The sequence below is a fragment of the Aplysia californica genome, unplaced genomic scaffold (assembly GCF_000002075.1).
Source record: "Aplysia californica isolate F4 #8 unplaced genomic scaffold, AplCal3.0 scaffold00621, whole genome shotgun sequence".
NCBI lineage: Eukaryota > Metazoa > Mollusca > Gastropoda > Aplysiida > Aplysiidae > Aplysia > Aplysia californica.
The window spans coordinates 205,498-220,497 of NW_004797891.1; the positions used below are offsets into that span (position 1 = coordinate 205,498).

Genomic DNA, 15,000 nt, shown 5'->3' on the forward strand with positions numbered 1-15,000 from the left:
GGGTTGAGAGAGAGGGGGGGGTTGAGAGAGAGAGAGAGAGAGAGAGAGAGAGACAGAGAGAGACAGAGAGAGACAGAGAGAGACAGAGAGAGACAGAGAGAGAGAGAGAAAGAGAGAGAGACAGAGAGAGAGAGACAGAGAGAGTGGTGTGGAAGAAAAAGAGTATTGTTGAGTTAACAAACCGATAAAAGAAAGAGAGAGAAAAGCTGCACGGAGGAACACGGTATATGAGAAAAGAGTATCATTGACAAACTGTCAAAAGATAGACAGGAGAGTTGCGGGGGAGAAAAAGAGTATCAGAGAAGAGTATTTGTCAACCAACTGTCAAATGATAGAGAGAAGAGTTGCATGAAGAAATATCCACAAACAGAAGATCTGTGTGGCCCAACACTGGGTGTTCTGCACGCCACAACTTGCAGATATCACATTGTTCCACTGAAGGGAGAACCTAGGCAAACTGTACACACGCGCACACATTTGTGCATATACACATACACACGCACGCACACACAAACACACACACAACACAATCCTCACTTTAATAAACACGTAAGCATACATTGTGTAAATAAGCTCTTGAAACTATGAGCCCACACACATACACACACACACACGTGAGCATGCAAACACGCACGCACGCACACACACACATAAAGACAAATGCATATAACACACACTAAAAAAATTTAAAAAATTTTAAAAGACCGGTGAGGCACCAGCCCACACCATCTCACAAACTTCAACAGTACAACTAGATTAGGCACAAAATCAGTTTGTTTAGTGTCAGTAGAGGTTTCATAGCGCTCGCAACCGCAAAAGGTCTTATGAATATGAGCACCAAAAGATTAGAGGCGTTACAAGAGAGTAACAAACATAAAAAAGAAGAAGGGGAGATAAGGACGATAGATGTTTGATAGGAAAGAAGAAGCAAACCACACCAGAGCGCCCGCCAACCACCCAGCACAGGATCAAAACACCTTTCCAAAAGGTATTTAACTATTACTATCCACAACATAACAAGGCAGTAGCAAACACTGGAGAATTCACACAGAGACCCGGCACATCGCACTCAGAGAACAGATTCAGGAAAACTCATTAGACAACCCCTCCACTCTGTGTAGTAGGTAGGTGTTTTAAAGCCCCTATCAACACAGTTTAGATCATTTCTATGAGGCAGGCAAGCTTCCACCCTGCCTGTCGTCAGGGCCAACTTGGAGCGACTACTGAGAGGGTTCAAACATCCCAGCAGAAAGACATGCAACACTGCCTTTGGTTATGTGACTGCGACGCCCTTAAAGAATGAAACATCACATCAAAGCTATTGCTCATCTTTGGAAAAGTCATCGAAACAACGCTCTTTGGAACAAAACTGTTTTGTCCTGCATGTAACCCGATCCAACCCAACCCATAGACGTGGCTGAGCTTGAGAAACACGTTAACCGTGACTTAGTGAAAGGACAGAGCACGACGTACAGGCAGAAACGACAGAAAGAAAGAAAAGAAGTAGGAACCACCAGACAAACAGCAGAGAGAAAGAAAAGAAGTAGTTCAGTTTAGTTTTAGTAACGTTTTACTGCACTCGCAACTGCTTAAGAAAAGAAGTTGGAACCACACTGGACAGAAATGACAGAAAGAAAGAAAGGAAGTAAGAACCACCAGTGGTACCCTCCAGCCACCTGTATTTGAAAAGTCAAGAAAGAAAAACGAAAGTGTTTAAAGCTTAAGTAAAGACACATCAGCGAACTGTCCGTCGCCCTTGTGATAAGATCACCTAACAAACAAAACATCCCATCTTTATTTAATTTGACAAACTGATAGCAAATTATCCATTTCATATTTTCAAAGACAAGTCTGAGTTTTGACCAGAAATGCTCCAAGACAGTCTGAAAATAAAGCTGACCATCAGGTAGCTGCAAGATAAAACAATAAAAGTTTTTTCTTCTGTAAAATTGACTCTGCGGGGGTTGGCCGGTCTTATCACAAGGGCAAGAAAACACTAAAGTCTGCAGGAGAACAAAATAACAAAGCTCAGCACATCCTCAAACAACACTTGTGCCCTCGAGCCACCTACACCTGTCTCCTCGGGGAAACCAAACATGGTCTAGTAGTAAGCGTTATACGGCACTTGCAACACAATAAGGTCGTTTAAGTGCCGAAGATTAGAGGTGTTACAAGAGAATAACAAACCAAAAAAAAAGGAAGAAGGGGAGATAAGGATGATAGATGTTTGATAGGAAAGAAGGAGTAAAAACCACACCAGAGCACCCGCTAACCACCCACAAACATCATCTATACAGGAAACACAAGGCAAAAGACAACAGGAACAGAGGAAGAAAAAAAATGATCAAGGTAGACGTGCTTCGAAGACCAAAATTTGGCAAAATATCTCCAGTTTCATAAAGAGCAGGAAACAAATCTTTCTTCCCGTTCTTGTTTCTACCCAAGATGAGAGAGAATCAGCCAAAGCAACAAGATGATTCAAACTTAACATGGGGAGCACCCCACGGCCCTGATATTTAACCCAACAACCCCACCTCTGACCTCAACATCACTGACACAACTCCAAAGGCTGTAATCAATGAGTAGTGCCAGTAGTGGGAAATGTCAGAAATTCCAGAATCAAACAAGGAGTGGAGTGACTCTAGTTAGTACACAGTTTCTAAAGATACACACACACGCACACACTGCAGAGCTACCGGTCCGGCCCACCTCACAGAACCAGAGAGAGGAAAACCCTGTATGGCAGGCACGAGCAAACTACGCCTGTGGGAAAGATCCAGCCCTCAAAAGCAGTTTCAGTCGGGCCCACGAGCTGACCCACTAGTTAACAATGAATGTTGCCCACAGAGAGCTGATAACGAAGAAAACAAAACTGTCCATTTTGAAAATTAAAATAGTTGCCGTGCCATAAAATAACCCTCAGTCAGTGACACATATGCTGTACTGTCCGTTTCAGTCTCGATATCATGAGCTTGTATATTTCAACCACATCTCACCCACTTTTCTCCAGTTTGGACTGCGAGATATTCGGAATCGCTAAATAATCCAACCCGCAGTGAAGCCATACTTGCCCATGTCTGCCGTATAAAAAAAACCACAGCGAGTGAAAGAAAAGGAAACTCCCAGAAGTAATCTCAGTCCAAGCACACAGGCCACCCATAAGAAAACACACTAAGTAGGCGAGATGAGAAAACTCGAGCTCACGATAAGATTCACTTGCCACGCAGCATCATCTCCCGACGGATGACGACGCCTCAAGCTTTGTTCACACGGGCTCAAGGGGGGTAAGAGAGAGAAAGATTCCCACAGACTCTGGGTATATGGCGCCAAAAAAACAAGAAAGAGCGAAAAATGACAACAAGTTACAAGAGAAAACCTCAACAGGACAAAAAGTCATTCCATCAACAAACGAATCCTGCAAAAAAATATTCACCAATGCACGAAACTGGTTTGTTGGTTTGTTTTTTTCTTATGTACACAAAACGCCATCAAACCATGTTCCTAGTACATATATATGTATAACTGTGTACAATTTCCACCTGGCCTCCCGGCCAGTACTGCATTGTAAAACATTATGAAGGAGTGATGCTGCCCACTAAAACTTGCACTGTGTTAAACAATAACCAAAATGATTCAAGAACAGAAATGACACGAACCTCCGACACACTTCGCTACTCACTCCATCGCTTAGCATTCCCTTCACAAGGAAAAGAGGGAAGGAAGGAAAAAAAAAAAAAAAGAAAAAACAGATGAGACATTTGATGCAATTTTCACCGCACACAACCGACTACGATTTTATCAACAACAACTGCCGCTCTAGCATCACAGGTTTTTAGGGCTCTCTCATCATGACAGCCAAATCGTTGAAACTGAACGTTACAATCATCATACAGGGTCATAATATGAAAATTCCCACACATCTCAACCCAGTTACTTCTGGTACTAAATCTGCCCCTGATTAAACCAGCTGGTACTGCTGTAATAAATTAATGTACATGGTGGATGGTGATGAACAGATCTGAGGAGGAGAGTACTTCGGTTTCATAAATGCCATCAATATGAAGCAGAGAACAGACAAATAATAGTACTTCCCATCTATCCAACACTTTAGTTTTCAAGTCTGAACAACAGGAGGGTTCGTCGACACCAGCCCGCATAGACGACATAGACAGATGTCAGACGACGTCACTCGCCAGTCAAACACATCACACTCATCACACTATGCAACACAGAGTAGAAGAAATCAAATATCTACCAAAACAGAACTCTTCCTTTTCTTCACTGCAGCCATGTCCCACTTGCACAACCTTCACACACTACTATAACACTGATAAATATAAGAAGAAAGTTGTTGTTATTGATCGAGTTGAAGAAGAAAGAAACACACGGCCTTTTCAACTTGAACATGATTCAAGAATTGAAAAGAGATGATCTTGCTTTTAATTAATGTGCTGTGTCTGATGATAAATTTCACCAAAACTGGAGGTTCTTTTATTGAATTCACGGTCGCTGGATGGAACGGTTGAGCATACCAACTAGGGAGAAGGTCGTGAGGTACACTGATGGCAGCCAGAACCACAGTTCCTCTATCGTTAACACTATACAGGCACTTCAGCAGGAGAGGGAGAACAAAACTGTCCAACGATAGCCCATCGCTGATGACATTGAGGCAGCCGTCTTTCGGTGTTTTCTAACAGAAAGAAACAACATACACAGATTCCGACTATAGCAATGGGCCTACTACATGAAAGATAGATCATCCCTCATCACCCCCCCCCCCCCCTCCCTTCCTGTCATCATCACAAACCTAGAGGAAGACAGAAACTACAGGGAGACTGACAGCCACACAGAACAAGACAGATTACACTACTGTCTATCTTCTCCTCAACTTATACCACTCAGGACAGCAACCCCCCCCCCCCCCCCCCCCAAAAGCTACACGAGAAACCTGTACGTGTTGGAGAGAAAAGTTTCCAGTCAGACTAGGAGTCTAATTCTGTACGTCCATCCAATGACTATTTCGTGTGTGCATGTCTGTGTACGTGTGTGTGTACACACTCCTGTGTTGTGTGTGCGAGCGCGTTGACATATGCGAGCATGCATTTACCGTGATACGGGCAAATTTCATTTTGTGGAGATCAAATAAAATGTTGTTATTTATCTTATTTCTTATCTCTCCACAACAACCAAAAGAAAAAGCACTGATGGTGACATTCCACTGGTGAGTGGACCAGGCCCTATATCAAAACACATAACAATGGCAAAAAGTATTATGATATGGTAACTGTCCGATTACGGGAGTGTTCATAAAAAAGACACGGTAACAATCTTTGAAAAAGACACTGTAACAATCTTTGAATAAAAAGTTCCATGACAAAGCATTAGTGGCAGTTAAACAAACACATTAAAATCCTCTACAAGAGAAAAGTTGCCCAGCAATGTACAATTGACTAAAGGAAAAAAGGAAAGGGACAGGGGAGACCAAAACTATCTCACAGAGCCTCATCAAATATTCCTTCCAGTCTTTTCTGCCTTCCCTCCCTCCCTCCCTCACTCACTCACTTAGCCTCACACTCAGCTCAGGCAGCTACAGTCCAGACAGGAATCGCCACACACCATCTCAGTCTAGGACAGTCCAACCTGCTCTATCAAACACTTGTCCAAGACAATCACCTGTACAAAAGACCACTTCCCACACACGTGTTTTGTTTTTTTTTAAATCATAATAACACCGTCAGAGATGTGCACGTTCTCATAATCCCCAACTTTTCTCCTCAACAACGGTTGGCCGTCTCGACCATATTTCTGCCCCACTGCCCAAGACTTTGACCTCTATTTCAGGTGTACGAAGGTGTCAAGTATTCAGCAGAGGCCAATAACTCAGTTAAAGCTTTTTAAAAACCTTTACAGAAACGCGAGTTACCACACCACCAACAACGCATCCAAAATTCGCCCATTTCACCAAGGGTACATCAGGGACTATTCACAAGGAAGAAACTAACCACGCCTCTATCCCGCCAAAACAGCGCTTGCCAACCTGGGCAATATAGCCCACTTGTGGTCCATTTTGGTTATTTTGGTGGGCGGTGGGGACCACCCATGCAGTGACAAGTATCGCGTAATGCCTCACTTGGACATGCAGGTAGGCGGCATGAAAATGTTAGCCTCTTCAAGGTGACAAAAGTTGTGGGCGCTGGCTATAAAAGGCTGACAGACACTGTGCTAAAACATAAGTGAAACACATTGAGACAGAAACTCCGAGAGTATCCACACAGATGAGTATTTCGTTCCCAACTTCCCTCCCCACTGATAGTAGTTCAAATAAAGAAACAGAGGGGAAAAACAACTTGGAATACCCTTCTTATCCTTTGTGTCCGCTGGAATGCTACAAAGACGTGAGAAATGTACAGAAACAATTTAAACAGCAGTTATGTTTATGAAAGAACAGAAACCACATGTTTCCTCCGCTTCAGACAAGAAAACATAAGCAAAATACGACCGAGGGTGAGGACAAGGAACACCCATTGGAAATTTGGGCACAACAGAACACAAAGTTTTCACTATTTCCTTCGCTTCATTTAACCCCTCGATATTTTTACACAGGTCATAAAAAGAAGTTTTGCGACAGCTCCAATTTACTTCATAACAGTCCAAAAGAAAAATGTCCTAAAGAAATTTAAGTAATAGGCTAAAAAAAATCTTAAGCACACCATCCCTTTTGGCTGCGGTATTCGACTACTAAGGAAAAGACAAACTTGTACACAATAAACCGTATGAGTCACAGATAAGCTCACAGATACAACGACACTCGGGTGGACATCCTGAGCTGTGAGGAGAGGTGGGTGAGGGTGGGAGGCGGTAAAAACCCGCCCGCTGTCCCACCACGACATGAAGCTCGGCCGCAGGTCACAACAGACGGCTGTTTGGTACTCCACTAGGTCGCCCATCCACCGACCACACAGCTCCAAACAAGAGAACACAGAATCTTTGAAGAAAACTTTGGTGTAAGGGGCAGAAATAAATCTAATATACATGAACATTTCCTTATGAGTGACGCACACAACTGGTATTCGGGAAGAAAACAGCATGATGAAACATAAAAGCAGCAAACATTTTTATCAACAAAGAACTTGGAAAAAAGACTACGCTTGTTGTAGTTCTAACTGTCTCTTCTTGTCTTCACACGCCTTTGTACAATCAAATTTCATAAATCCCAGCAAATATTAGCCAAACAAAAGCAGCACCCCTCACTCACACACCACATCAGATGCTGGGTCCCAAGCCAGTACTATCTCACAGCACCCTCTCCTCATACACCCAAATAATCGTAAGTAAACAGTCCGCTTTCCACACACCTTGACACAAACCCCAGGACTATAAGGGTGTCACAACGCACCCAAACATCTCTCTCCCTTTCCATCTCTCTCTCTTTATCTCCCTCCCTCTCTTGCACAACTTCTGATAAATAAAACACGTGCATAAAGGATGTTCAACAATTTCAAAACCAAACCTGGAGCACCAGCACAAAGTACACCCCAAACATAAGAGTCACCACAGTCGCTCGAAAAAGAACAATTTTACTGGCTTCCTGTCACAGCAGTGTATACAATTCAACAAAAATAAAAATAAAAATCACACAATCTTCAACAAAGAGAAAGAAAAACAAACCAGTCTTCACATTGCCAGAAATTCACAGCTCACTGAAGTCACACAACCAAAACACATCCTGCATCCCATAGCTGACCGTGATGCAGCCCAGATGGCACACTCTTATACACATACGCACATCAAACACTCACACATGCAAGCACACACACACAGAGGCAGACAAATAGAGTTTCCAAGTCGTCACTAGGAGTTCCGTGCATGGGGCGGCAGGGTTGCAGATTTGGAAGTCGATGGATGTCTTTGTTGTGGACCAAAAGAGGAATACTGCTTGGTGCCACGGGCAGTGCTGGTGGAAGAAAAGAAACATTTCTTTAAAAACCTGTTAGATAACATCATTAGTCTTCCCTCGAATACAACATCTGCTTTAAGTTCCACAATCTCCCATGATAAGGAAAAATCCACAAAGCAGAGAGGATATATCTATTATGTGCTTTACGCCTTTATAATATATAAACCCTCCTCACACTCATAAGAACATTTCCTACGCTTTTAAAAACATCTTCTACACTTGTAGAGTGAGAAACTGACGGTGTCGGGTTTTTAAAAAGTCATTTGTAGAACTAAACTGTATGCTCTGATCGGCCGCATCTGAGTGTGTCATCAGAGCGTCCCTGGTTTTTCTATTTCTGACAAGGAAAAAAAAAAAGCATGATGCGGCAAATTCTAAAAATATAAACTATGTCATGGCGAATGAATACTGTACTTCTCTTTATATTTAGCCAGGAAGAGGCTACAACTAATGGTGTCTATGAAGAACATCAGATCTGGTATACAATGCTGAAATCTACTTGTGTGTGTGTGGAACCTAGAAAGTTCCGCAGAAGAGAGACATCTGTATGGGAAATCAAGAAAGTTTCAGAGAAAAGGTGATGTGAATTATGTGTGTATGTATGTGTGTAATCTAGAAAGTTCCAAAGAAGAGTGATGTGTATGCGTGTGTGTTTGTGTGTAACCTAGAAAGTACCAGAGAAGAGAGACATCTGTATGGGAAATCAAGAAAGTTTCAGGGAAAGGGTGACATGTATGTGTGTGTGTGTATGTGTGTAACCTAGAAAGTTCCAAAGAAGAACGACGTGTACGTGTGTGTGTGTGTGTGTAACCTAGAAAATGTCAGAGTGATGTGTGTGTGTGTGTGTGTGTGTGTGTGAGAGAGAGAGAGAGTGTAACCTAAAAGTTCCAGAGAAGAGTGGCACGTTTGTGTCTGTGTTTGTGTGCAAGGTAGAAGTTCCAAAGAGGAGCGACCCGTGCGTGGACTCACTTGAGGTTCCCCGAGCTGACGATTCCCTTCTTGGAGACTTTCTTGCTGAGGTGAGTGACCCACGTCTTCTGCTTCTCTGTGGACTCGGCCAGGAGCAACATCTCTTTGGCTTGGATGCTCGAGTCATAGTTCACTGGAACAACACATTAAAAGATGGTGTCGAGTCATCGTTCTCTGGAACAACACATTAACCTTATCCGTATGCCCTGGGGTCATTTTGTACCCCTGAGATGTATTCTTCACATTTTACAATACTTCTAGTACGAAGATCTCTTTGAAACTTTCAGTATTTCTCAAAAAATCATTTTGACAGATTGCTGTGCGAAGCGTACGGATCGGATTAATGAGTAAATTTCCTCTTTGGAAAGTGGTGGCACAGAGTTCACCCCGCCGTATGGATATGATAGTAAAACATGGCGTACGGATAGGGTTAAAAGATGGTGTTAAGTCATAGTTCACTGGAATAACACATTTCATTAAAAGATGGTGAGTTTATTTAACTCACTGATGAGAACAGTTATCAAACAGTGCAGCCTCCACAGCCTGAATCAGCCCATTTACAATTTACAATGTGCATTACAACAGATTAATGTCCCCACTTTGGGAATGGCCTAAAGACACTTCAGTCAGTAGCACTGTCCCGGGGAGTCAAAAGCAGTTTCAAGACGTGCAATCAAAAGCAGAGCAGCACTCAGCAGGAACCATACCTTTGCAGTAAGCGATGAACTCTTCGTGCTTGTCGTAGTGGTCTCGGTGGACCTTCACATGGCAACCTGAGGAGAGCAAGACAAGCAGGGAAGTGGTAAGTATGAGAGAACACACTCACATCATAACAACCTACTCTAATTGCTTGCTTTGTTGGGGTTTTTTTTGTTAGTTTTTTTCGTTTTCATACCCAAAAAAGGAGGAGGAGAGATAAGGACGATAGATGTGTGACAGGAAAGAAGGAGCAAACCACAGCAGAGCACCCGCCAACCACCCACTTGGTTTGTTTGAGTAAAACGAAGCACATTGACATAATCATGGTCATTCAGTGCTTGGAAAAATTAAGATTCACAGACAGAAACAACAGAGGTAAAGAAAAGAAGTAAGACCTAAAACAAAATATTAAATCTATTGTACAAGAACTATCAAAACAGCCAAAAGTGTCTACCACTAACCACAGCCCAAGCTGCCAACCATATATTCCCCTGTCACCAAAGCCACATCCCATACAACCTACAAGTAACTGCCCAGACTGTCTATCACTTATTCCCCTTTACCAAAACCACGCAACACTAATCACATTCTTGTCTGCCACCACTGCCAGAGACTTACATTTACATGTGGCAGGCAACCTAACACAAGCCACATCCCTATCTGCCTACCACTGCCAGAGACTTACGTTTACATGTGGCAGGCAACCTAACACAAGCCACATCCCTATCTGCCTACCACTGCCAGAGACTTACGTTTACATGTGGCAGGCAACCTAACACAAGCCACATCCCTATCTGCCTACCACTGCCAGAGACTTACGTTTACATGTGGCAGGCAACCTAACACAAGCCACATCCCTATCTGCCTACCCCTGCCAGAGACTTACGTTTACATTCCAGGGCGGGCGGAGGGTGCAGCACGTGCCACACAGTCTTGTGGCAGGCATCACAGGAGGTGGGCGTGCGGTAGTTGAGCGGGACAAAGTCGTGGCCCTTGTAGCTGATGATGCCAGCCTTGTCGGCCGCTGCGGCGATGGCGTCCTGGCCCGCTTCTTCAGGCTTGCGGTTTTCGCCTTCACTGGCATAGAGAATCTGCATAGAAAAAATATTTTTAAACGTAGGTTATTTTATGCCCTCATTGACACAGTTTAGATCATCTAGGAGGCAGGCTTCCAGACCTGCCTATCAGGGCCAAGCCAGGCTGAATCGGATAAAACATCCAGGCAGAAAGACCAAGATACTTGATAAATATTTTCTCCATACTCGGGAATCGAACTCAGGTCTTCTGTGTGTGACATATAAGTACTTAACCGCCACAACACAGATGACGGTAAACAAATTTCATTTTGAAGAATATTTTCAAACGGTCAAAAAGGTAGCTTTTGCCCCTTTTTAAAAAAATCTGGCCAGCCCGAGACTGTATCAAACGAATCATGTCATGTATTGCATGAGCAAGGAGCACTGGGTATTACACACACCCTGACAGCTTACCTGAAAGATTCGTGGTATGTCTTTGGCGTCAGCCCTGTACACATCACCCTGTGTCACCGGACGGACATGGAAAAGTTTACTGGGGATTAAAAGAAAAAAAATTCCATGACATTCTGTCAACAAGAAAAGAACAGCTCTTAGAATCTATGAGTCTTTAACACTTTGCCGCCACCAGGCTCATATAGTAAAAACTCTTGTTATCAAGGGCAAAGGCATTTTGAGGAAAATCCAAAGAAACTGGGTGGTAAACATCGCCGATCGGCGAGATGAGGCGGCAAACTGTTCATAATTTCAGTCCACTACAACCTCTCGCCTCACCCTAAACACTCATCCTAAATCTTTTACTTTTGAACCCAATATCTTTGTATTTACTCAGTTAAGTATCTATCATCTTTGTACTCACTCAATATCTTGTGTCTGCATTTACTCAATATTTTTCATTTTAGTTCTTTGCATTTACTCAATATTTTTCATATTAGTTCTTTGCATTTACTCAATATTTTTCATTTTAGTTCTTCAATATATTTTTATATTAGTGCTCACTCAGTATTTCTTTTCTTTGTCGCCAACACCTCCATACATTTTTTCATAGTACTCACTCAACATAATGTATCTTTATACTCGTTCAGTCTTCCAATTTGTACCCACTTACATCTTTTATCTTCACACCCATTCAATATACTTTATCTTTGTATTTCATCAATATCTTTCATCTTTATATTCACTCAGTATCTTTGTACTCACTCGATGTCTTTTATCTTTGTACTCAGTCAGTACCTTTCATCTGTTTAACTCACACAATATCTTTTAACTTTGTAATCAGTACCTTTCATCTGTTTACTTCAGGGAGGCCAAATGATTTTTGAAAAAAAAAAACCCTGAAAATAAACGGAGCATCACATCTCACCTAAAACAAACCTTGTAAAAATTTTATATGAGCACACAAAAACATCTCTCTTACCTCTCCCCTTTCCTTTGCAAGGGTACGGGGACTTTGTTTCACAAATTCCAGTAATATTATATCTGTCTTGAGAAGAAGGACCTTATGCCAGTGGCCTTCTTCTTCAGGGATGCGAAATGATTTTTGAAAAAAAAACAACCTGAAAAAGCCTGAAAAACTTGAGAATTGGCATTCCTGTTACTCACTCAATATCTTTTATCTTTGCCCTCACTCAGTACCTTTCATCTGTTTTACTCACTCGATATCTAGCACCAGAATGGGGTCTGTGTTCTGTTTGTCGTTCTCCGTGTTGTAGAAAAGCACCTTGCGACTGCTGACCACCACGTACTGTTTGCGCCAGCCGTACTTCTTGATGTTGTTACGGTTGGGCACGGCCAGCCACCCCTCCATGTACGTCTCCGATTGCACTGGGGAGCGGAGCAAATTCTGGACTAAAAAAACAACGTACGTCGTCGGTGGTCTGACGTCAGGGTAAACAAAGCAGGGCACATGTGTTTTCTCAAGTAGCAGTAGCCTTTCTCAGCAGACGCAGCTTTCACAGGTTTTTCGTTTAGTTTTTTGTAAGAGGTTGCTTTTTTCACAGCATTCGCAAAAACCACAGACGCCGGTGGGAAGAGCAAAACAGACAGACAATCAAAGAAGATAATGAAAAGAAGTAGGACCCAACAGTCACGCCCTCTAACCACCAACCTAGAAAAGGGAAGAGCAGGGAGTACTGTACAAAAACCTCCCATAAAATGGTCAGTGCTGGCTAGAGAAACAGCAAAGTAGCCTGAGAAAACACATTACTTCACAATTCAGCATCGCAATAAGACAAATATACCAGCCGTCAAGCAGCTGTGTCAAAATTATCAAGCGTAGGACAAAATTTTATAAATTAAATTATCATCATTAGTATGACTCTTCTTCTGCTCCCATAGATTTGTCATCCTTTGGGTTGCCTCTGACAGGTGACAACAAACAAATCTCTTCCACTCTCTCCGCTTTCCTCAGTCTGTCCCGCAGCTCCATGGCTGTCCATTCTCAAGTATTATCCTCCCATCTCTTCTTCTGGCTGCCTCTCCTTATGACTATGATTATCATTATTATTATCATCACCATCATTATTAACCTCTCACCAATACCCAATCCCCCAAGCTGTCTACCTGGAGTCCCTTATCATTATGAACCCCACCGCTTCCTCAAGAACTGTCTACCTGTAGTCTCATATTATTAACCCCACACAACCCTCAAACATTGCAGTCTCTTATCATTACTAACCCTATCCGTACATTCTGTTTTACTATCGTATCCATACGAGGTGAGGAACTCTGTGTCACCACTTTCCAAAGAGGAAATTTACTCGATAATCCGATCCCTACGCTTTGTATAGCAGTCCAAAAAAATAATTTTTTGAGAAATACTGAAAGTTCCAAAGAGATCTTCGTACTAAAAGTACTCTAAAATGTGAAGAATACAACCCTGGGGGTACAAAATGACCCCAGGGCATATGGATAGGGTTAACCCCACCCCATTCCCCCGTGCCATCTACCTGTAGTTTCATCGGGCTGCAGCATGAGCGAGCTCTCGTCGTGCCCACTGTGCACCGAGGAGTTGTCCGAGGTGGATGCGAAGGCTAGCTTCTGTCGCAGCTGCTCCATCTCCGAGTCCTTGGCGTCCATCTCCATCTGCAGCTTCTGCCGCGCCTGGCTCTCCTCGTAAACGCTCTGCTGCGCCTCCAGCACGTCGCGCTGCATCTTCTCCACCATCTTGTTGTACTTCTCTCGCTCCTGGGGGAGGACACACAGACACACACGCAAATTACAGATAAACATACAAATGAAGACAAACAGACATGCAAATACAGAGGTGCATCTTCTCCACCATCTTGTTGTACTTCTCTCTCGCTCCTGGGGGAGGACACACAGACACACATGCACATTACAGACAAACAGACAGACACCATTAATCTTCTCCATCATTTTGTTGTATTTCTCCCGCTCCTGGAAACACACAGACACACACGCAAATTACAGACAGACACACAATCTTCTCCACCATCTTGTTGCACTCCTCCCACTCATGGGTACATACAGACATGCATGCACATTACAGACAAACAAACACATTATCTTCTCCACCATCTTGTTGCACTCCTCCTGTCCTGGGTACACACAGACAGACACATAGATGCAGACAAACACACAAATAAACACAGACAACACAAACCCACAAAAAAACAGATGTTGGACTTCTTTAGTTTTAGTTTTAGTAAGAGTTTTACGGCACTTGCAACACAATAAGGTCATATATAAGTGCCGAAGATTAGAGGAGTTACAAGAGAGTAACATACACAAAAAAGGAGGGGAGATAAAGCCGACAGACGTTTGACAGGAAAGAAGAAGCAAACCACACCAGAGCACCTGCCAACCATCCACCCACTAAACCTAAAAAGAAAAAAATAATAATAAAGTAATATTGAATTAAATATTCAAGCCAAAAAAAAAATAGAATCTTGCCCTTAGCAAACAGCAACTTCTCTAATAAGAGCATGATCGTAACAGTAAGAGAAGAATAGAGGAAAAAGACAGACCGACAGACAGACAGACAGACAGACAGACAGACAGATAAACAGAGAGACGAACCATCGTGAGCTCCTGCTGCAGTTTGCGGTTCTCCTTCTCCTTGCGCTTGAGCTCCCCGTCGGAAGCCTTGCTCTTGCCACGGCCCACCTGGCTGAACTCCTTCCTGTTCATGATCTCCGCAAGTTTGTTCACAGCCTGTAATGATGAAAATAATAATAGCAATAATAAAAAAGATGATAGTATAAGTAATAATAATAATGAGTCGTAAAGAAATATAAAAATTAATTAATTTCCATTCTTTCAAATAAAGCACCAGCACATTTTCAAATATGACACGCATGACAGATTCATTCTTCTCTT

General features: G+C 42.7%; 1 protein-coding gene across 1 annotated transcript in view; it reads right to left on the reverse strand.

Annotated features, from left to right (window-relative positions):
• Positions 1–3,419: 3,419 nt before the first annotated feature.
• Positions 3,420–15,000, reverse strand: part of LOC101857141 (rho-associated protein kinase 2) — a gene marked incomplete in the record, with an annotated part of 68,977 nt that continues 57,396 nt past the window's right edge. Inside the window, 8 exon segments of the mRNA XM_013087671.2 lie at positions 3,420–7,954; positions 8,927–9,059; positions 9,634–9,699; positions 10,512–10,716; positions 11,116–11,194; positions 12,315–12,483; positions 13,608–13,845; positions 14,701–14,835. Of these exon segments, the coding sequence (XP_012943125.1) occupies positions 7,852–7,954; positions 8,927–9,059; positions 9,634–9,699; positions 10,512–10,716; positions 11,116–11,194; positions 12,315–12,483; positions 13,608–13,845; positions 14,701–14,835 (1,128 nt within the window).